General features: G+C 51.0%; 1 protein-coding gene and 1 long non-coding RNA gene across 2 annotated transcripts; one reads left to right on the top strand and one right to left on the bottom strand.

The window, feature by feature from the left end:
- Positions 1-13,605: 13,605 nt before the first annotated feature.
- Positions 13,606-21,758, top strand: ZFP36L1 (ZFP36 like 1 zinc finger CCCH-type). The gene is made up of 2 exons (XM_027111594.1): positions 13,606-16,557; positions 18,983-21,758. Exons 1-2 carry the CDS (start codon positions 16,501-16,503, stop codon positions 19,940-19,942), a joined length of 1,017 nt encoding a protein of 338 aa, XP_026967395.1. The 5' UTR covers positions 13,606-16,500; the 3' UTR covers positions 19,943-21,758.
- Positions 16,664-17,739, bottom strand: LOC113622903 (uncharacterized). Its single transcript, XR_003433716.1, has 2 exons — positions 17,249-17,739; positions 16,664-17,092 (listed from the first exon to the last, which is right to left on the bottom strand). It is a non-coding gene; the product is annotated as an uncharacterized LOC113622903 (long non-coding RNA).
- Positions 21,759-23,225: the final 1,467 nt, after the last annotated feature.

Raw genomic sequence — 23,225 nt, 5'->3', positions numbered from 1 at the left:
CTCAGAGCAGGGGTGGCGCCTCTGGGGAGGGAAGGGCACAGCAGTGGCTTCTTTGTGATACCCAAAGGGGCCGACACTCAGCAGGTTGCCTGGCCCAGAGAGGTCTCAGAGAACGCGTGCTTTGACTCCTATTGAATTTAGATATTTAGGTGAAGCATCTGCATATCAAACAGCGCCCAAGCTGGGGTGGCTCCACCGCGGTCAGACATTTGCCAAACACGCCTCAAGTCAGACCCAGCCTTTATCAGTGCTTACAGTGCTGGGGCACTTTAGGACCATTAATCTCATTTACCCCACGCTCTGGGAAATGGGGTACATGTGATTCTCCCCACTTTACCAGATGAAGAAAGTGAGGTTAGAATACCTGCCCACTCTGTTATAGTGGCTGTCTGCTAGAAAAAAAAAAAGTTCATTGTGGTTTAAAATACATTGAAACCAATTAAATAATTTTCACTGAGTTCAAAAGCAGTGCAAATGGACAGCAGTCCCTCTGAATGTTTTTTCTCGGCCTGGGAGGCCCTGAGGGGCAGGATGGCATTCTTGGTCCTCAGCGTGTGCAAGGAGGAGGCTTTGGGGCACTTTCCCGATCCCGGAGTGGTGGTCTCCCTGTCTGTTCTCCAGCCCTTCCCAGCTCCTGGCAGGTCTCCCCACAGCCTTACCTCTTGTCCAAGAGCACATGTCCTTGGGAAGTAAATATCGTGTTGCAAGAACCAATAAGAGGAGAATCCCTGAGTTAACATTGTTTTTTCAGCTTTTATGAACTTAAAACATTATGCAAAATTTCAAACATATACAGAAGGTGACATACCCGTCACCAACATCACCAACTCTGGCCAAGTTTGTCCATTTACATCACCATCTGCCTCCCCACGTCCCATATAATTTTAAAGTAAGTCCAGTGTATCAGGTCATATCACTTCATCTATCAGTATTTCAGTAAAAAAAAAAACCCAAAAACTCATTACACTTACCCACATTGTTCTTATTTCACCTAAAAATTAATAATACCACCTAAATATTACTAAGATTCATTTGCTGTTCACATTTCCAGAACATTTTTTGAACTCTTTGCCTTTCTACTTAAAGAAAAAAAAATTGGCCCTGAAATAAGAATTTCTCAGTATTTGGTCGTATCCTTACAATAGCTCCTAAAGGGACCGATTTCTGAATCTGGGCAAGAATGGCCAGTTACCGATTCTCTGAGGCCAGCGATCGTTTTTAAGCTCACCCCGCTACAGCCCTCCGCTTGGCCGGGGCCGTGCACATAGTGGGGGCCACGTCAGTGTGAGCGGAGTCTCACGTAAGGATGAACACAGGGAGGGTGGGGATGCAGCACGTTGCGCTAATGCGGAAGGACTGGAGAGCAGCCCCCTGTGTCCTCCCACCCACGGTCTGAGTGGCTGTCCTTGGCTCTCCGTGCAGTGGTCCACCCGCCAGCTGCCTGGGCCTCCTAGGGGACCCTCTTCTCTCTCTTGCTTGGGATACTTGACTCTTTTCCAGTGACTCCGTGGAGCCCCACTTTGTGGGGCCTCCAGCCGTCTTGGTATTGCCAATTTGCTGCTTAACGTACAGCAGCAGTTGACAGGGTGGTTCAGGGAGTGGGCTGCTCACTCGTGCCAAGCGCTTTGCTCATCTGTCCTCACGGCAGCCCCAGGAGGTGGGTATTGCTGTCACTGCCATTTCACAACACACAAGACTAGCAGAGGGCAGGTACGTGCCTTGCTGGCCTAGGAAGGGGCAGTGCTAGGATTTGAAGGGGGTCACTCTGAACATCGGGTGCTCTCCACTGCAGCACATTGGTTGTCAAACTTTAAGATTCGTTTAGCAAAATGCCAGGCAACTTGGCCTAGGACCAGGCACTTACCCTCTTGAGGACAAATCTCGACAAGTTAGGATCTGCAGTCACCATGCACTTTTCCCTGCAATATTCCCATCTTCCAGAACAGATAGAGCATCACTTATTATTATACACGCCCTTATTAGGAGATTAGCTCAGTTGAATGGAATACATTTTAGGTCACACAGCCTCTAATTTCTTGCTTTGTCTTTTTTTATGGTTGAATAATAGCTTGAGTCATAGGTTACATGACGGTGACAGGTTTGAAGGTTAGGAGGGATGGGAAGAAACTGGGTTGCGTATCTAAGGCCACAACCTAGATATTATCCCTTCTGTACATTTTGTCACATCTCTCAGTTGTTGATACTTGGAAAAATGTGACTTTCGGAACGTACAGAATCAGGGGCAAGTACCTGAGAATTCTCGGAGGGAGAAGGGCTGGTGTGGGCACAGTTTTCTCTACCTCAGTCAGTCAGAGTTCAGCCCGTGTGGCTTCCCTTGGCCGAACTTTGGAGGAGCCGTCTCAGGTGGCCTGGTGAGGCTCGACCCCTGTCTACGAGGAGCCTCCCTCACCCACCGCGGACAGCCTGGGGGCTAAACTATATCAATTCACTCGCATTTTATTTTTTATTATTTTTTTGCGGTACGCGGGCCTCTCGCCGTTGTGGCCTCTCCCATTGCGGAGCACAGGCCCCGGACGCGCAGGCTCAGCGGCCATGGCTCACGGGCCCAGCCGCTCCGCGGCATGTGGGATCTTCCCAGACCGGGGCATGAACCCGTGTCCCCTGCATCGGCAGGCGGACTCTCAACCACTGCGCCACCAGGGAAGCCCCTTCCTTTACGTCTTGATTTTGCCTTGGTTTGTTTCAGCTTTCTCCCAACTCCTGCTGCCCTAGAGAAATGGAAGAGTAGGTGGAGGTGGGAAATGGAAAAACCAAAGCAGACACAGAGGAGAGAGGCATTGGCGGACTCAAAGAAGAAAGAGAAGCAACAGAAGGCAGAATCAAGAGGCCAGACAGACAAAAGGAGAGGAACCAGTGTCTTCTGTAAGTGTTCATGGGGGTTTATGGACACTAAGCAGTAAAGGCAAACTTCCAGAAGTTGTTTGCCCACCATGGCAATGAGAAGACTGTGGCTATCATTAGGTCCCCTTCAGAATGTCTGGAGGTGAATTTAAATCGTCAACATTGTTTCCAAAAGTTGCATTTGCTGGGACTCCTCTAGTTTTGCCTAGAGTTGGGTATACCAGTCTTCCATGAACCCCTGCTGTTCCAGGAACCGTGTGTCTGTGGATTGGGTTAGCCCTGGTCCTCAGAGAGCTGCCTGGAAGATGCAAAGCTGATGACCCAGCTCCATCACACCTAACGCGTCTGCTCAGATTCTCCAGGGAGCCCTCCAGAGGCAGCGTGATGGAAGCCACCAGGTTCTGCAGCAAACTAGACTGGTTTGGGGCCTTGCCCCAGGAAGATCAGCCCTCACTCTGCAAAAGACCAATGGTGGGGGTGAGTTGGGAGAATTGTAGGAAAAACAAGGGCAAGAAGGAAAGCTTGCTTTTCTGGGACTGTCCTTGCTCAGTGTTTGGAAGAGTCTGAAATCCACAAAAAGCAGTAAGACTCACAACAGTCCTGACTGTGGCTGGTTGAGGGTCAGAGCAGTTGCTTTAAATTCATGGCTGCCTCTTTTCTCTCCTGGGTCTCTATTTTTTATTTTTTTTTCTGGTGTTGTTTGCTTTCACGTTCTTCTTTTTTTTCAGAGTATTCATATCTTCCCCACTCTTCTTTTTCATTCTCAATTCTCCTTCCCACCCCACTCTGCCTTCTTAGCATAATTTTTCTTTTCTTTTGGCTTTCCTTGTTCTACATCTGGATTCCCGGATGGTTTATTTTGTCTGTTTCCTGAAATTTCCCTCCTCTCCCATTTCTTATAGTTTGTTGTTGTTGTTGTTCCTTTTCCTTCGGCTTCAGTTCTGTCCACTAAAGCTTTCCTTGGGCCACACAGGCTTTTAATTCTTGTTCATCTGTTTAAGCAGTGCTGGCAAGAAGCAGGCCACAGCCGGCAGGCAGAGCCACGGTGGCAGAAGAGGACCCGGGCATCTGAAGATTCTCCCCCAGCCCCGGGGTCCTTGGAAGAGGGGCTTCCTTCTGGAGAGTGGGCTGGGACAGTGCTGTTCTCCCTCTGTGCGGCTTGACGTTGTCTGCCAGGCCTGGGCTGAAGGTTGGGGGCAGATGGTGTTTCCTCCACGGTGTGTGGGCCTGGGCCCCATTGCTCAGGGAGGCGATGGAATCAGCCCTTCTCGGTGGACAGGTGGAGGACTCATCAGGTTCCACCCAGAAAGGCTGAGGCTCAGGGGAGGTGCCCCATGGGGAATGTATCACTTGCCAAGCTCTGTGCTGTAGGTGGGAGGCCTTGCAGCATGGGGGCTGCCTCTGGGGGAAGTCTGGGGATCCTTTTTGATCCTCGGTCTCTGGCCGAAGCCAGCCTGGGCATCTGGAGCTGTCTGCTGGGGAGACTGAGGCAGTTTTCCGGTGGAAGGTCCTTCCTTCCCAACAGCCCCCACCCCTGGCCAGTGGGCGTTTTGAGGGCCCAGGAAGAATGCAAGAAGAGGCCGGTAGCTGCGAGGTGTCTCAAAGGCTCCTGGCCACTGGGGGCGGCACAGACCCCATCTGCGGGAGGCCCTGAGGGTCAGGTCTGGTGCCGGTAGAAGCAGGTGGTACTTCCTGACGGGTGCGGTGGCGGAGAAATCCTAGAAGTTGCAGCCACACCCCTCCTTGTCTGGCGTGGCGTGGGAGGCGGTGGGAGCAGCCTGGCCCTGCTGCCCAGCTGTCTGAGGCAAATCAACTGCAGTCCATCTGGCTGTCCTCCGCGGCCCAGGCTGGCTTCCCACCCGGGGCCGTCAATGCCATTGGGTGCTGGCTGAGTCCTTAGCGGGCCCAGCTGAGGGGCGGATGTGTCACTGCTCCGCCAGGGGCACACCTGCAGCTGAGTTGCACCCTGGGGTGGAGGGGCCCAAGAGCGCCAGGTGGACGCCCATTGGGCTGCGCTGCCTTTGCCCAGGCCCTGTGGTGATGGTGGCCACGTGCTTCTCTGGAAGCACCATCAAGTTCCCCTCGCCTTCTCCACACCCTGCCACCTTGCTGAGTCCCGTCCACTTCCTCCTCCTTCATCCACGCACAGCCTTCGGGGCCACTTTACAAAGGACTGTTGATTATATCAAAGCTTTGCTTATTTTATATTTTGCTTATATTTCCTTGTGTTTTCTAAGCCTCTAGTCCTAGAGTCCAACTCTTGGGTCTAGCACCCCTCAAGACCCTAGAACCAGAGCCCCAGGAGCCCCCAGGCCCTGATTCCTGGGCCCCGTAGAATTGGTTTATCTCTGGTTCCAGGCAGCGCCTCCCTCCTTCCCCACATAGAGGGCCAACCTAGACAGGAGGGATGATTAGGGACAGATGATGGATTTTCTTCTAAGTGCTCCCTTCAATTCTAGAGGAGAGCTGGGGGCGAGGACCCGGCCTCTCTGATGTAGGATTAGGATCCGGCAGCCTCTTGCCCTTCCCAGCGGAGCCCAAAGCACGCGCTCCTTCAGTCTGCGGTCTCAGTGCCGCCTCGTTCCTGCCACCTCTCTCTGCCTTCCCCCTTCGCACGCACCACGCTGTATAAATATTTACACCCCCGGGCTGGCAGGAATCTTTCTCCAGCTGCTTCCCTGGTCTCTGGGAGAGCTTGTTCTCTTACTCAACAGCTGCAGCAGATCTGGTTGCCTTTGGTCAGACAAGGGCAGGCCCTGGTTTGGGGGCCCGCGGTCCCCCTCTGGGGTGGAGGGTGCAGTTGGCGGGAGAAACTCAACTCTAAAGAGGTCACGGGGTGATGGCAAAGACCCATGCTCTCCTCTGCTGGCTGCCTGTGCGGCGACCCTGATCCGGCTGGGACGGTGGGTCCTGCTTCTGAAAGGGACAGCTCCTCAGGGTGGGGTCTGCGCCTCTCTGGGCTGGGTTTTGCTGCATAGGGCTGGAGGATACTTTCAAAGCCAGCTGGCTGGTGCTAGGACAAAATAGGAACTTAGTGTACCCGCGGGCACTTTACAGTTTACAAGTATGTGCTATACCCTCGATCCTCCCTGAAGCAGATCCCCCGGTTTAGAGCTGGAGAATCTTCATATTGGGCTTCTTCTCCCCAGCTCCTGCCCCGGGCCATCCTCCCTCCCACCAACCTACCCGGGGGCTGGGGAGTGGAGAGGATAGATGCCTCTTTCCCCACCTTCCTTGGCGACCCGGGAAGTGGGAGTTTGCCAAAGAATCAAGCTGCCATTTGTTGGGTTCCCACCGGCCTGGCACTGTGTGAGGTGCTTCCCCATATTCTCATGTAATTATTCAAGTCTTAAGCCCAGCAGATTTTTTAGCTTCCTTGTGTGTGTTTCCTGTTCCTGCCCTCAAGACAGCTGTGGCCGAGTAGCAGTGAGCTCCCAGACACAGGGCCCTGCCTTCTCTGGTGCTTTCGGGTACCTTCAGGGGCCAGCTGGTAGACACTAGTCTCACCTAACCTGCAGTGGGTGCAGGTCACCTGCTGCTGCCTCCTCTCCCGTGCCTCAGTTTCTCCCATGTCTGTGGGAGGTAATTAACCTGTGCTCCATAGATAATTCTAAATGCAGTGCAGGGACAGGTGTCATTTAACTCCTTTTTCTGTGTGGGGGTGTTGTGACAGAAGAGAGTTCAGGTATCAGGTACTATGAGGCTTGTGTGTTTGGTGCTTGGGAAGCCTGAGGGGAAGGAAGACAGGGATAAAAAGGCCTGGATTTCACCAGGTAGTGGAGCCACTGGGGGTGCAAATGGGTGGGCGGGTCCTGATGGGGGCCCGGGACAGAGGCCCCAGTCTCTTCCTACACTCATACTTGTGCGAGAAAGTAGACACGTAGATTCAATCTGTCTCTCTCTCTGAGCTCAGACTCTTTCTGGGCCTGGGAGGAAGGCTGCTGTCAAAAAATAAAAGGCCTGAAAAAAAAAAAAAAAAAGTAAAAGGCCTGGCCCAGTGCTTGGTGCTCAGCGGGTAGAGGGCCATCCCAAGGTGAGGCAGGGGAGGGGTAGGCTGGGTCTGGCCTGCCAGGGAATGTATAGAGAGGAAGGTAGGAAACCACAGCTCAGAGACGTGCTGCTGGGAGATATTCCTGTTGCTGCCTGCCTCCCCACCCCCCAAAGGTAAAAGAAAACCCAAATAAAAGTCTGACCCGGCAGATATTAATACTCCAGAGCCAGGGCTGGTGTGCAAGCAGCCGCCCCCCGCTTCCCCCTTCTGTTTCTATAAGCGGCTGAAATAAATTTAGCGAAACAACCCCACCCGTCTGAGGGCCTAAGATTTCAGAACAGTGGGACTCTTTACCCTGAAAGCCCCTGTTTTTCAGAGCTGAGAGCTTTTTGTTTAAATTCCCTTTGAGAATGGAATGCTCTTGATCTAAAATAATTATTTTACGGCAGTCATCTATTCCTCATAGATAAATGCTTTGACACAGTATGGCTTGCTAGAAAGCCGATCTACACATGCTGTACAGCTTAAAATAGTCAACTCTATGGGGCCACTGCCCGGTTGGACCCGTTTGGATATTTATTGTAACATTATTCTTTGCGATGTCTGTGTGTGTTCAGCTAGTCCCCTCTGTTGTCTGTCACAGGACGGTGGTTATTGCTGGCTAAGTTGCCAAAGCAGAGAATTACTTATTTAGGGCCTACTGTGTGCTAGGCACTGTGCCGGTCGAGTTGAGAGCAGAAAGAGCCTGCTCCTGGAGCAGACATGCTGGGGGGGAAGAGAGATGTCGAAAAGTAAAATGACTACAAAAAACTGGCAACTAATATCATACTTAATAGTGAAAGATCGAATGCTTTCCCTTAAGATTGGGGTCAAGGTGAGCGTGTCCAATCTCACCACACCTATTTAACATCATAGGGGAAGTCCTAGAGAGGGCAATATGGCAAGAAAAGAAATATAATGCATATGGTTGGAAAGGAAGAAGTCAAACCATTCCTATTCACAGACAACATGATTTTCTATAGTAAAAAAATAAAAAAACAAAACAAAGCTCAAGGAATCTACCAAAAAACCTTCTTAAAACTAAAGTGACTTTTGTAAGATCACAGGATACAAGGTCAATACACAAAAATCAACTGTATTTTTATAAACTAATGATGAGAAACTGAAAACTGAAATAAAAAATTAAAATACAGTTGGCCCGTGAACAACACTGGTTTGAACTGCACAGGTCCACTTATTTTTTTGCAGTAGTAAATACTACAGTACCACGTGATCCGAGGTTGGTTGACTCTGCAGATGTAGAAACATGGATATGAGGAACTGCTCATATTCCAGAGGGCCAACTATAAGTTATACGTGGATTTTTGACTGTGAGGAAGGTTGGTGCCCCTGGCCCCCGCATTGTTCAAGGCCCAACTCTAGTTCCAAAAAAAAAGGGAAATATTAGGTATAAATCTAACAAAATGTATATAAGATCTGTGTGCTAAAAACTACAAAGCACTTATTAAAGAAATCAGAGAAGACCTAAATAAATAGACATATCATGTTCACGGATTAAAAGACACAATAGTAAAGAAGTAAATATGTACTTCTTCCTGAATTGATCTATGGACTTAATTCAATTCCAATAAAAACCCCAGTAGGATTTTTTTGTGGTTATAGACAAGCTGAACCTGAAATTTATATGAAAAGGCAAAAGAACTAGAATAGCTAAAACAATTTTGAACATTAAGAATAAAGTTGGAGGAATTACACCACCTGATTTTAAGACTTACTGTAAAATTATAATAATCAAGACAGTGTGGTATTGGCGAAGGAATGGACACACAGATCAACAGAAGAGAATAAAGAGACTCACACAAATATGGCCAACTGAATTTTGGATAGGTACAAAAGCAATTCAATAGAAAAATGGTACTCTTTTCAATAAACAGTGTTGGGATTAGACTTCCATAGGCAAAAAAAATTTAACTTCAACCTAAACCGTGTTATATAAAAACTAACTCCAAATTAATCTAACATAAAACTATAGAAAATCTTAATGACCTAAGGTTAGGCAAGGAGTCCTTAGATGTGTCACCAAAAGCATGATGCATAAAAGATAAAACTGATAAGTTAGACCTCATCAAAATTTAAAAACTTTTGCTCTGTGAAAGATACTTTGTTCAGAGAACGAGAAGATAAGGATAAGACTGGAGAAAATATTTGCAAACCATTAACAAGAGCCTGTATCCAGAATATATAAAGAACTCTCAAAACTCAACACTTAAGAAAACAAACAACCCAATTAAAAAGTGGGCAAAAGACTTGAACAGACATTTAACCAAAGAGGACATACAGGTGGCAAATAAGCACATGAAAAGAGTTGTTCAATATCATTACCTGTTAGACAAATGCAAATGAAAACCACAATGAGATACCACTACACACCTGTTAGAGTGGATAAAAGAAAAATTACTGACAATTAGAAGTGCTGCTAAGGATTCAGAGCAACTGGAGACTCTCATATATAGTTGTGGGAGATGCAAAATGGTATATCCACTCTCAAATAAGGTTTGGCAGTTTTAAAAAAAATAAACCTTAACATGCACTTAGCATATGACCGAGCAATCCCATTCCTACTTATTTAATAAGAACTTACGTTCACACAAAAATCTATACACAAGTGTTTACTGCAGCTCTATTCACAATGGCCAAAAACAGGAACTAATCCAGTGACCCTTAACAGGTGAATAAACAAATGGTGGTATACCCATACAGTGAAATACTGTTCCTCAATTAAAAGGAATGAACTATTGATACATGCAACTGCATGGATAAATCTCAAAGGCATTATGCTCTGTGAAATCATGTAGACTGTATGAGTTCAGTTATACAGCATTCTGGAAAAGACAAAATGACAGTATAGGGAACAGATCAGTGGTTTGCCAGAGTAAGGGATGGGAGGGTCTGACCACAAAGGGAGAGTGTAAGGGAGTTGTTTTTTTTTTTTTGGCGGGGAGTGGTGATAGAAGTGTTCTGTTTGCTGATTGAAGTGGTGGTTACATAAATCTATTCACATGTTTAAATTCATAGAACTGTACACCAAATAAAGGTCAATTTTACTGTTTGTTAAATAGTTTAAAAAAAACTCACAAATTGAAATAACTACTTTGAAGGAAATGAAGATTCCATGAAGACAGAAGAGAGAAGACAGATACCTTGCCTTGATGGGGGGAGGGGCGCCAAGAATGGTTGAGGAAGTGATGCTTGAGCTGGGTACTAAAGAATGATTTAGAATTTACTTGGGCCAAAGGAAGGTCAATCAGATAGAAGAAACAGGCATGTGTCAAGGCCCTGGGGCAGGAGGAAGGATGGTTCATTTTCATCTGAAACTGACTAGAGCACAAGGAGTACCTTGGAGGGGTGGGAGAGATGGTGGTGGGGAGGGGAAGGGGTATGAAAGTCAAGAGTGGAGCAGTAAAAGAGTCTGATTATGCTAGACTAAGGGTTTGGTTTTTATTCTAAAAGGGATGGGTAGCAAAGGGTTTTAGGCAATTGTAATACAATTTGTAATACAAGATCCAGGTTTTGAAAAAAAATTAATTGGGCTGCCGAAAAGAGGGGGTTTTGGGGGCACACAGGAATCTTGGAAAGAACATCTAAAATAGGGTTTCTCAGTCTTGGTACTATTGACATTTTGGGCCAGATAATTTTCTGTAGTGGTGAGGGGGTGTGGGGGCTTGGCCTCTGCATTGCACGACGTTTAGCAGCATCCCGGGTCTCTACCTTCTAGATGCCAATAGCACTGACCTTTTCTCCTCCAGTTGTGACAGCCAAAAATGTCTCTAGACGTTGCCAAATGTTCACTGGGGTGCAAATCACCCCCGGGGGAGGACCACTGCTCTAAAACAACCAAATCCAGTGCTTCTGGCTTCATAGTAGAGTCATCTAGGGAGCTTAGAAAATACAAATGCTGGGCCTCACCTCAGACCAACTGAAGCAGAATGTTTGGAGGTGGGGTGGGGCCTGGCACCTAGCATCTGCATAATTTTGAAAGCTCCCCAGATAATTCTGCTCAGAGTGACGTTTGAGCACCACCAGCCTAGTCCACCCTTTCCATCTGTATCTCGGAACACTGAAGCCCAGACTACAGAAATGACCCACTGAACTGGAGGCAGAGTAGCTCCAGAATCCTATTCCTGACTCCTAGACCAGTGCTCATTCCAGGGCCTCTTAGCATGTGCACAGAACATGCCCTGGGCAAACTGTGAAAGCCCAGCCTCCTTGAGTTACCGGCTCTGGCCCTCTGAACATCCCAGTGTTAAGGCTGCCATCCCCCCTTCCTGCAGAACCCAAGCCCTCCCTTCCTGCCACCCCTGGAACTTCTGCCAGTTCCTTCTTCTACTCCTGCTGCTAGATTCATGGTGACCAAAGTGTCCAAATGGGCTCAACAGCAAGGGTTCAGTGCAAATCGAAAAAATTTACTGACCACCTACGCAGTTCTACTCATGAGTTCCAGGTAATATAGAAGCCCGGGCCCTGAGGAGTTCAAAGTCCAGTGGGGAGTAAACAGGTATTTTCCATAAAATGCTGCAGGCTGCAAGGCACCACTGGGCGAGAGGCACTTTGCCTGCTGGGAAGCTGCCTGAAGCCCCAGCAAAAGGAAGCCCCAGGGAGGGGTGTGCAGCAACTGCTAGCAGCTTGGAGTGGCTGGGGACAAATGGCTCTCTGAGGTAAGCACAGTCTGGAAAGGGCTTCACCTTCCTGACCGTCCCAGAGGTGAAGTGACTTGCTCGAGGTTGTGCAACTGGTAACCAGCCGGCAGAGTTGGGCTTCCCATCAAAGTCTAGGTGGCTCAAAGCTCATGCGCTATCCTGTGTCTCTAGGCAGGCCCAGGCAAGGAAGGCAGGGTGGGGTGGGGTGAAGCTGTGGGCTAGCCTGGGAACTTAATGGAATGGTGGAACATCTCTGTGAGGAAAGTGTTAAAACAATGGACGTAAGAAGGAGGGTTTAGGCATCTCACTGCCAGGCAATGGGAGCCCCCAGGGCCGTGCTAGCCCTGGGGCTGGACTCTCAGTCCTGGCAGGAGGCGGTGGGCTCCCGGAGCTGTACCCCAGAAGCTCCTGACACTGTGCAGAGCCGCATTTACAGCAGACCTCAGCTGCCCTCTCTGGAAGCCTGTGCCTGGTTTGGAGGCTACTGGCAGCTGAGCCATGCCCACTAAGCACTATGATAGGGGCTTGAGGATACTGAGAGAAAGAAGGGTCTGGCTTTTACTGGATATCAACAGGCCCCAGTGATCTAGTTTTCAGACATATCTGTGACAACAATCAGGTGTTTTTCAGTTGGGCAGCAGGTCCCCATCACCTCACCCTGACTCACCTTGCTCTTCCCCAGGCTCTGGGCCAGTGCCCTCTCCCCCTTTCCAGGCCTCGGGGCCTGCCTCGTCCAGAGCTGGGTCTGGGGGTCACAGAGTGATCGGATCAAAGCTGTGAGGTGACCATTTCATGGACCTCTATGCTGAAGAATCCTTTTGCAAAGTGAATATTCCCAGAATTTGTTTCATAGTTTCATCAGGCCCCAAGAATGGTTTAGTTTACACACAATGGCTGGGCATATACAAGGGTTCAGCTGGACGTGAGACTACGCACTTTGCTGGCCAATTTTAGGCAGAATTATCATCCCTATTTTAGAGGCTTTGGTCAGTGTCTTGAAAAGCCACACAGCTAGAAAATGGCACAGCCAAGATTTGGATCCAAAACGGCCCAACTTCGAGTCCTGGACCACTGATTCTCAGACCTTGGTGACTGAGTCACGAGCAGGAAATTTACAAGGAATGCCGATTCCCGGCCCCACCCCAGAGCATCTGATTCACTGGGCCTGGGTCCAGGCTGAGGAATCTGCATTCCAGAAGCACTACACCTGAATCTGAACCAGGTAACTCTCCAGCAGCACTTGGCCCTTCCTCCCAATTTCTAATCCAGGAACCCTGCCGGTGTCCCAGGGTCTCGTGTAGCAGAGGGTGGGGGGAAGGGTGGGGTCCGATCCGAAGAATTTGGGTTCTTTTGCAAATGACCTGAAAGCGGGGAGGAGGCACAACATCGCAGGGCTCCGCAATGGCAGGGTCAGGAGGGGTCTCTGGGAAAGGAGTGCCTGGAGGGCGTTGGTGACGAGGCCTGGCCCTCCAGGGGCCAGTGGCCCAGCGCCCCACACCCTCACCTGCCGCGAGGTGCGCCCAAACTGGCCGGTGAATACATCCATTGCGCTTCCCTAATTCCGAGGGCTTTCACTTTCCCCCTTCACAAAACCTAACACCCCCAAGCCAAAAATACCTGCTTAGACCCTCCTCTCAAGGGGACCGTCTCCGTGCGAGCTGGGAGAGCCCGGAAGTCGGGCCTGGGACTGCGAACCTGGCTGGCTCATCGCCTCCCGCTCGGAAGAGGCCGTGCAGGTGAAGGGGCGGCCTTTCCGGGCCCGGCGCGGGCGAGGAACCCTAGGACTGAGCGCAGGAGGTGGGGGAGGGCCGTGCACGCCTCCCGTTGGGCTTCCGGCCCGGGTCGTGGCTCGTAACCTTTCCCGCCACTACCGGGCACCTGCCGAGCACGTCCGGGCGGGGGCAGGCCGGCTCTGGCCCTCCTCGGCCCGGCGGGACGCTGCTCCCCGGTCCGCCGCGGCGCGGATGCCGGGTCAGCGAAGGGTTAAGGAGGCCGTCTCCCTCACCCTTGGAAAGTCCCTGAAATGACGTTGCAACCCGACAATTAAAAGAAGAGTTTAATTATAGAGACAGGTTCTGGGAGCTGGAACTAACCCGGTCGGTCGGTGGGGCCGGTAAACAACTCCGGAGCGAGCGGGCCAGGCTGGATGCCGCGGAGCCCGGGCCCCTGGGAGCGGGGGAGGGGAGCGGCCTCCGGGAGTTGGGAAACGGAGGAAATTCGAGGAATCGGCGTTCTCTTTGCGGAGGGAGGCGGGGGGAAGACTCTTTAGCCAGCCTGTGGCGCCCGGGCCGCGTCAAGGTGCTCCTGGCCGGTCCCACGACCGTTGGGGGAAAGCTGCGCCGCCCGGAGAGGGGGACATCGGGTGCGGGTCGGGACGCGCCCTGGGCCCCGCCCGCTCCGGACCCTTTCCCCCTCGCTTTCCACCCCCGCTTCTCCGCCCCTCTCTCGTCCCCCCCAGCAGAGCTTCGCGAACCCTCCAGAGTTAAAGACCAACGGGCCTTTTTTTTTTTTTTTTTTGCTTGGGGAGTGGGGGAATCAAAAAACCGAAATAGCTTCACATCGGGACGCAGACAAACCTTGTGGTTTTAACGCGCACCCTACTCTGTCCTGAAATCTGGAACTCATTACCTCATCACTAAGAAACTGCACAAAACCGCTCCCCCAACCCCTCCTTCTCGAAGCGGGGAAGGGAGTGAGCAAACTGCCCTTTAAGAAAGAAACCTACATTTGAATGATTTAAATTAAGGTGGATGGAAGTTATTTCTCCTTCTGGCGCTTGCCAGATTTCAAGAAAAGCTGAAAAATGGGAACAGGGAGAGGGAAGCAACAGGCAGCTGGACAGCAAAAGAAGAAAAGCAAGGGGCAGCAGCCGGGTTAAAAATGGGGGCCATCAATTTAAGCCAGAGGGGACAAATTAAAGCAGACGGACTGGGGATCACATAGGTTTGTGGCTGCAGCCAAAGCTGTGTGTTTCGCGAAGGTGAAAAACAACAGGTTCCTAAAAACGGTTGTGATTTGGAAGGTTTCCGGGTTTGCCCGGCCAAATTTAATGACAAATAAATAAGAAATGCAGTAAAAATATGTGTGTGTGGGGGGGGTGGGGGTGGTGAGAGTGCGACTCCAGCGCTCTGCTGGGCCCGCCCCTACCTCTTCAAAGAAACGTGCTCATAATGGGGTGACCTAATTACATCGCAATGGAACCCGCTCTTAGCCACTCAGTGCACAGGGTTTCATAACAGACCCGGCGGCCTCGAATGCTGGGAAGAAACGTGCGAGGGCCGAGGAGGCGGCCGGGCACGCGGGGAAACGGGAAAGAAACGCAGCGCCGCGGTTTCCACCTCGGTCTTGACTCCAGCACTCCGGCGGAGACCGAGGGGGCGGTGGGGGACACGTTAACAGTTTTTTATTTGGGTGGGTGGAGGGGCATCCGAACCTAACAGTAAATAAATATATTCTTTACAGTTTTCAAAAGAGTGATAATTCAGGGCCTTTCGGTTTCGAGGATCCCACACCCCCCTCCCCCCATCCCGCCAAAACAGCGCAGTGTGACAAGCCATATGTTCCGTTCCCGTGCGGGCGGGGGAGAAGCAACAGTAAGTTGAAGTGTTGCCTCCCCCCATCCCTTTACCTACATTCTTAGCAAAGTAACTTTTTTTCATTGTTCTGGCATCTAGGGGGTGTGCGTGTGTGTGTGTTGGTGGGGGAAGTTTCGGCGCGGCCCATGGTTCGGAGCGCGCGGGGAAAGTGCGTTGCTGGGTGTTTTTTTCGGGGGGGGGTGGGGATTAGGGGCGTTCATGAGGATTTAGGTTTTCTTTATAAAAATATTTAAAGATTGATGCGTGAAATAAATACCACAACGAGGCCTGTTAAAACAACCCGGCAACTATACTCCAGTAAAAATTAAACAAACACCCAAACAATCCGCCCGGACGGTGGTCTTCTTCGCGACGCTCTCCCACCCCTGCTCCTGCCCACACTCGGAGAGTGTCCGCTGCAAAGCGAGCGCGAGTGGAGACGCGTGCGGCGCGCTAAACCGCTTGGTGCTCGCCCGCGCCAGCCCGGGTCCTCCTTGGGGTGGGGGGGAAGTCTCCCTAATCCTCCTCTCCCAACCCCCACCTCCGCCCCTGAAAAAAACAAAACCCTTGGCTTGAACGCTTTGTGCGCCTCTTATTTCCAATCTCCTCTCCCCTTGGGGTTTGCCGAGGGGAGCCGAGTGCGGAAAAGAACTCGGGAAAAGAGTTAAGTTGTGCGGCAACTTGGAGAAGTTTCCAGGGAGATCAGCTCAAGATGGGAACTGCAGCCCCGGCGCTAAGGACGGGCTTCTGCTCCCGCTTGTAAAAAGAGAAAGTCGAGCCCGCCTTTCTGCCCGACAAAAAAACAACAACACAACAACCAGAACCCCGAAGAGGGTGGAATGAGTGATGTCACAGAGCCGCGCTCGCAGGCTGACAAAAGGGGGGCGCCCCTCCCCCCCTGCGGGGCGCGCGGCCCCAGAGAAGGGCGCCTGCAGCGAGGGGTAGCCAAGCGAGCGGACTCGAAACTTTTCCTCTTTAAGAAAAAAAAAGTTGTGCGCGGCTCTCAGTGGGTTTTTTTTTTAATTCGCCTTCTTTCCTCGTCTCCCCTCCCCCTTCTTCCTTTCGAAAGTTTTTTTTTTTTTTTTTCCCAGAGTTTGACCGCAGGGCTGATTCAACTTCAGTGTCAATCAACTTTTTTTCCTCCTCTTCCTCATTTAAATAAGTTTAAAGCTCCTCCTCCCCCTCCGGCCCACCAAATCTGAAACTTATATAAATTGGGCTTCGCGCGCCGCAGCCCGGGAGAGTCAGAAAGGCGAGGGGCGCCGGGAGCAGGCGTGTGGGACTCCAGACCGGAGAGCCGGAGGCTGCGCCTTCCCCGCACCGGGACCTTCACGGCACACCAGATCCTTGTCCCTGCCCCGTGCGAGCGCCCAGGATGACCACCACCCTCGTGTCTGCCACCATCTTCGACTTGAGCGAAGTTTTATGCAAGGTAAAGTGGGGCGGAGCGTTTGCTTTTGAAAGTCTTTTTCTTTTTTCTTTTGTCTTCAAAAAGAATCCCCGAAAGTTTAGGTCTGGGAACGCAAGGGGGAGAGGAGGAGAGGCGAGATGGTTGTTTATTCCGCCCCATTTTCCCCCCTCAGTTTGAAGGAATTTGACTCTCTGCTCCCCACCCTTTGAGTTTCAACAGTTCCTGGCGGGGATTACATGGGAATCTGGAGACCAGAGTTTTGGGGGGCGAAGTTTGCGTGGGGCTGCCTGGGGGGCGCGGGGCATTGACCAGGCAGGATTGGGGCAATTTTTCGGTGATTCTTTCGTCCATAATGTGCTGCTCTTGAGCCGGGTGTCGCGAGTCTGCTCGGTTTCCCTGTGTGCGCTCTGGGTGTCGCCGCTGCCGGGAGGGGTTCGAGTCTCTCCAGCCCCATTGCCGGACTGTGGGTCGAGAGGTGGGGGTCCCTTGGGGAAGTGAATCTCGGGATGACGTTTTGCTGGTAGATTTCCTCTTCTGTTCTGGAGAGGCTGGGAATCTGCGAGAAAAGGCCAAGAGTTGTGGTTCAAAGGATGTTGCCAAGCGAGTTTGCAATGGGACTTCAGTTCGTCCCAGCTCAGCCAGGCTTCCTCTGTTATAGCCGACCGTGCTGCAAACTTTGGGGTGAGAGTGGGACTCGGGTTCACCCGCTTACCTGTTTTCCGAGGGACCGCGACTCCGATATGGAGGGGATGGGGGGACACGACTACAAAATGCCGGTCTGAGCTCAAGAGTCTCGGCGAGGAAGGATTTAATGAGGCCCTCAAGCCGTGTAGTTTGCCAGCTGGTGTGGAAAAAAGCAAGTTTTAAATCCGGAATATTCCAGGAGTGCCGTTTAAGCGTATGTAACAGAAGCCTGTGGACGTTCAAAGTTTTTCGCCCCCTCTCCCCAATTTGAAAGAGAGAAGCTGTTAGGCTACTTTTAATTGCTGAAGTGTTTTGCCTTCTTTTAAACACGTCGGGTCATGTTGCTCTCTTTTCCCAGCTTGCTTCTCCAGTCCGTGCAGCTGCCAGGGCCCCAGGGCTGCAGGGTTGGGGTGCAGGGATACCCTGGAGCTGAAGAGCAACATCAAAAAAGTTTGAATTTCAGCTTCCTTCCCTACCTGCGCATTCCCAAACTTCAGTTGCCCTGGCGGCTGCCTGAACTCTCCCGGCACGTCTTCCTTCTCTTCCTGGCTCTCCCGCTCTTTGATCTATTTCTCTTTCTCTGGCTCCCTCCCCCCGCAGGACTTTTTAAATGAACCTCATTGTTGGGAACAGGCTCTCTACTTGGTTCCTGTAATCCGCTCTGTGGGGTGGTTGCTGTTGCAGATTCCAGATCCCCCGCAGCTGATCCTAAGGGACCAACTTGAGAAATCACACAATGACACCCACATGGGCTGGGAGCCAACTCCCAGGTCCCCTGCTCACACCCTTTCCAAATCTTGGGTACAGTTTGGGCAGGTGAATAGGGTCCCGTTGGAACAGAGACCTGCCTTTGGTGCCTCTGCCCCCCTCCCCCAAATCCATTATTGACTGGGAGGAGGCTGGGGGGATTTGGTGCTTTCCTTTTCCTTCCCACCTGCAGCTTTGCGTTAAAGATTAAACACTGGCGCTCTTATCCAAGCGTGCTCTTGCAGCCCGGAGACTAACTGCAAAGGCATCTTCCCAGTGGAGGGGGTGGGGTGGGCGGTGACTGGTGGGAGAGATCATTGTAGAAGGCACCTCTTCTGGGAGCACGAGGCAATGAGTTTTGTATTCGGGAATCACATCCCCGCTCCCTGCCAACCCCCCCCCCCCCACCAATCCGGGATTTCTCTTTCTGCCCCTCCCTCTCCCCTCCCATCAGCAAGGTAAAAGCAAAGGCAGTCTGGAAATCTGTTGCCAAAGGAATGGAATGCTTCTGAAGGAGGAAGTTGAGAGTCTCAGGCCAGGTTTGGGGGGAGGGCGGCAGCTAATTAGGCAGGGACTGATTAAAAGGAGACCTAGCTCCTAGTCTCCTGAGTGTAGGAAAGGAGAGTTTGTGAGTTGTGTGAGATATTTTCAGCACAGGGATCTATTTGGGAGGTGAAGAAGTTGGATTTCATGGATGAAAGTGGTAGCTTTGGGGACAGGATATGAGGGTGCATTCCAGGGATCGGCGTGGAGTAGGTGCATGTGTAAAACAATTTTTCACACAGGCCAGGAATTTTGTGGCTTCTTATGCCTGGGGCCAGAGTAAACCCTCTCGGCTGGTTGAATGGGAGAAAGAGGGTGAGGGGTTTGCCAGGGCAGAGGTGGGGATGGTGGGTTCCTTCGAGACGGAGTATTTCTGATCGTGGAGGGGGCTGCCCTTAGTGGGTACCCTTCTGGGCCTGGCGGATGGCCTTTGTCAACTAACCGCCGTCTCTCTTGTCTCTCTCTCCTCCAGGGTAACAAGATGCTCAACTACAGTCCTCCCGGTGCCGGGGGCTGCCTGCTGGACAGGAAGGCGGTGGGCACCCCTGCCGGTGGGGGCTTCCCCCGAAGGCACTCGGTCACCCTGCCCAGCTCCAAGTTCCACCAGAACCAGCTCCTCAGCAGCCTCAAGGGCGAGCCAGCTCCAGCTCTGAGCTCTCGGGACAGCCGCTTCCGAGACCGCTCCTTCTCAGAAGGGGGCGAGCGGCTGCTGCCCACCCAGAAGCAGCCGGGGAGCGGCCAGGTCAACTCCAGCCGCTATAAGACGGAGCTGTGCCGTCCCTTCGAGGAGAACGGAGCCTGTAAGTACGGCGACAAGTGCCAGTTCGCGCACGGCATCCACGAGCTCCGAAGCCTGACCCGCCACCCCAAGTACAAGACGGAGCTGTGCCGTACCTTCCACACCATCGGCTTCTGCCCGTATGGGCCCCGCTGCCACTTCATCCACAACGCTGAGGAGCGCCGTGCCCTGGCCGGGGCCCGGGACCTCTCTGCTGACCGTCCCCGCCTCCAGCATAGCTTTAGCTTTGCTGGGTTTCCCAGTGCCGCTGCCACCGCCGCTGCCACGGGGCTGCTGGACAGCCCCACGTCCATCACCCCACCCCCCATCCTGAGCGCCGATGACCTCCTGGGCTCGCCCACCCTGCCCGATGGCACCAATAACCCCTTCGCCTTCTCCAGTCAGGAGCTGGCGAGCCTCTTTGCCCCTAGCATGGGGCTGCCCGGGGGTGGCTCCCCAACCACCTTCCTCTTTCGGCCCATGTCTGAGTCCCCTCACATGTTTGACTCTCCCCCCAGCCCTCAGGATTCTCTCTCGGACCAGGAGGGCTACCTGAGCAGCTCCAGCAGCAGCCACAGTGGCTCAGACTCCCCCACTTTGGACAACTCAAGACGCCTGCCCATTTTCAGCAGACTTTCCATCTCAGATGACTAAACCAGGGTAGAGAGGGCCGCCCCCCCACCTATCCACCCCCCGCCCCGACCCCGCACCCACATCCCCTACCCTTCCCTCCCTACCCATCGATTCCTGACAAACCCCTACATTAACAAGGTTAAGCTCAACCCCTTTCCCCCAGGACCTTGGAATACCCCCTCCCTCCCCCCTCTTTAAATGCCCCTCCCCCCAACATAAGGACAAGTCAATTTGTCAATAGCTTCTTCTGGCTAGAACCCCCCCCACCTCAATTTTATAGCCCACTTACCATGCATAACAGACAAGTCCCATATTTGTCAGTAGATGCGTTTTTTTTCCAGCTTAAGCCTTAAGTGCCAAATCACAAAAGAAAAAGCAGTAACGGTTTACAGAAGCAACTTAGTGCCTTGTGATCTAACTTTGTCACTGTGACTACATTACCTCTTCAGCGCCAGAGGGCACCCGTGGGCCTCCCTGAGCCTCTGCCCAGGGGGAGGGGGAGGGGGAGGGGGGACTTAGAAGAACCAGCAGCTCCCTCCACTGGCAACACAACTGCACCTTTCCTGATTCCAGTCTCCCACACACTTCCTTCTCCCCTCTCCCCAGCAACCCCCGCCCCCCGCCCCCGCCTTGGGAGAGTTGTTGCCAGACTTGGGTTTTTGGGGAAACCTAGCTTGACATTCAAAACCTTTTTCTTCCCGACCTGAACCTCTGTTGACTAATCTTGCCTGGGTTCGTGTAGGTCTGCAGGAAGGAAGACTGCAAAAGCGGATGAAGATTGTGACATAAGTGGGACTTTGTGATTTAATTTTTTTTCTTTTGTTTTAAGTGGGGAGGAAGGGGAAGCTAGATGGACTATGAGAGACTTGATTTTGGTGCTAAAGTTCCCCAGTTCGTATGTGACATCTTAAAAAAAAAACAACAAAAAAATGAGAGAAAAGCTTAAAAACATGTAAGGGGTGAGCAGTTAATGGTATTCATTCCACATACAATATCTGTGTAAAACGATTTCCTGTAGAAGTAGCTTTAATGGTTTTTGCTCTAGAATACCGTAGGTCTATCCTTAGAGCACTCACGCCATGCTTTTTTCCCTGGGTTTTAAACTTCATATAACTTCAGAAATTGGAGAGCAAAAATTTTGCTTGTCACTGCACATCAATATAAAAAAGCTTATTTAACTTATCAAAACGTATTTATTGCCAAACTATGCTTTTTTTTGTTAATTTTGTTCATATTTATCGGGATGACAAATCCATAGAATATATTCTTTTATGTTAAATTATGATCTTCATATTAATCTTAAAATTTTGTGACGTGTCTTTTTCCTTTTTTTCCACAGTTTTAATATATTATTCTTCAACGACATTTTTTGTAACTTTACACTTTTTTTGGTTATTTTATTTTAAAAAAATGAAAAATTAATTTAAAAAAATGCAAAAAACTGTTGGATTATTTATTTTAGAAATTTCCCCCCTTTGTGTTGGACTGCAAATTGAGTTTCTTTCTCTTTTGGCCTTTCACAACTAGGACTGAGAATGTATGTAAAAGTTCTGTGACAGTACAGAAGGAAAACAACTTTTAATGTATAGCTTCTAAAAGGGAAAAAAAAAAAAGAAACCCTTTGACTTCACGTGCCCATCTCTAGACATTCCGATTGCAGATTTGACGTTCTGGATTCCAGGTTTTGGAGTTTTCCAATGTTAATGCAAACAGAACTGGCACACACACATTAAGATGAATGTAATTATTATTCCTCTTGCTGGTCACTACCGTCGCTTTCTATTTCTCTTTCTTTGTGTGAATTTATTTAAAAGAAAAAAAAACTTTTTGTAACGACTATTTGCAGTTTAAAAATCAATAAACCCATTTTTTCAAGAAATTGATGGTGAAACTGGTTTTGCTTGGTTTGTGGTTTTAGTCTGCCTGTAGGCTTGTCCTTTGTAGACGATGTAGGTGCTGGGAGGAGGAGGGAGGGCATTGGTTGATTTCTCATCCTTAACAGCTAAACCAATGGCTGGTTCCTTTGGCTGAGGCTGGAAGTCGGCTGAGCTTTGGGGGAGGGGTGGGTAGAGGTTTATTGCAAAGCAGCCTGTATTTGTATTATCTGCCCTGTTGTTGGTTGTTGACAAGGGTCCAGCCTTACCTGCCCTTGCAGCCTCGGAGGTTCTTCAGAGTGAGGCACGGGGGCTTACTGTCTTCTCTGCCTAGCCTGTGGTCTTAATTCCTTTGGGTAACGTTTAGGGTGCTGAAATGGTGAAGAGGGGGATGTGGCACGTGGCACTCCAGCAAACTTGGATTTGAGTGTGTTCTTTTATTTGGGTGCTTCCAGGCTTTTTTTTTTTTTTTGGCCGCGCCACCTGGCATGTGGGATCTTACTTCCCTGACCAGGGATCAAACCCGCTCCCCCTGCACTGGAAGTGTGGAGTCTTAACCACTGGACTGCCGGGGAAGTCCCGCCAGGCTTGTTTTTTTTTTTTTTTTTTTCCCACAGGAAATTGACCTGAAGCCCTAGCCTCGTAACACCTATCTGGGGTGGGTATGATGAACCATTGCAGGCTCAGAGAGGAGCTTCCAGGGTGGTGGGGGGCTCAGTCACAGGGGACCGGGAGCAGAGGTGGTTTCACTTGGACCCAACATGCGCTTCTGTATTTGGAGAGCTGTTAAAAGGAAGGGGTATGAAAATGGCCAGCGTAACAGGAAGTCATCTGTTCTTGCCGCCTTAGTCTTCGTTGTACCCCTGATGCCATGCAGGATGGGTAGGCTGTCATCTTGGGAAGGGTGAGGTCTACTTGGCTAGAGGAACCCCAGCCGATCGATGTCAGATGCCCACTTAGAGGGGATGCCTGCCAGAGAGAGGTTGGATCCTTCTGAAAATCCTGAGTCTGGTTCTTGGGAAGATTTCTTTCCGAGGAGGCAGAGATGGATATCGTTATCTGAGGCCTAGCTGCCTTCGGTTCCTTGCGCTCAGTAAGTTTTGGGCAGTAAGCTGAATTTCCACTCGAATTCCACTCGGCCTCTCCCGAGGCAGGCAGGTCTGCAGCAGACATCAGCTGGGCCAGGGCTATCCTTGAGGTTGGAGAAGACCTACCTTAGGCACCCTGTCGACTCTTCCTTCCCTGGCCAGCAGGTGCCTGCTGGGGGGCAGGGCGGTGAGGTAGAAAAAAGGGACTATTACCTCTTTCAGGGCAGGGGCTGGTGGTGGAAGGAGGGGGAAAAGCAGTGCTTCCTGGGTCTGGAGGAAACCTAGGCCTCCTGTCTCTTGAGGAGGGAATGAGTGTGTGTATTTGCGGTGGGTGGTGATGGT

This window comes from Aethalodelphis obliquidens, unplaced genomic scaffold (assembly GCF_003676395.1).
Source record: "Aethalodelphis obliquidens isolate GAN/ISIS:26980383/991018 unplaced genomic scaffold, ASM367639v1 scaffold10, whole genome shotgun sequence".
Lineage (NCBI taxonomy): Eukaryota > Metazoa > Chordata > Mammalia > Artiodactyla > Delphinidae > Aethalodelphis > Aethalodelphis obliquidens.
This window is presented reverse-complemented; position numbering and strand designations above follow the sequence as displayed.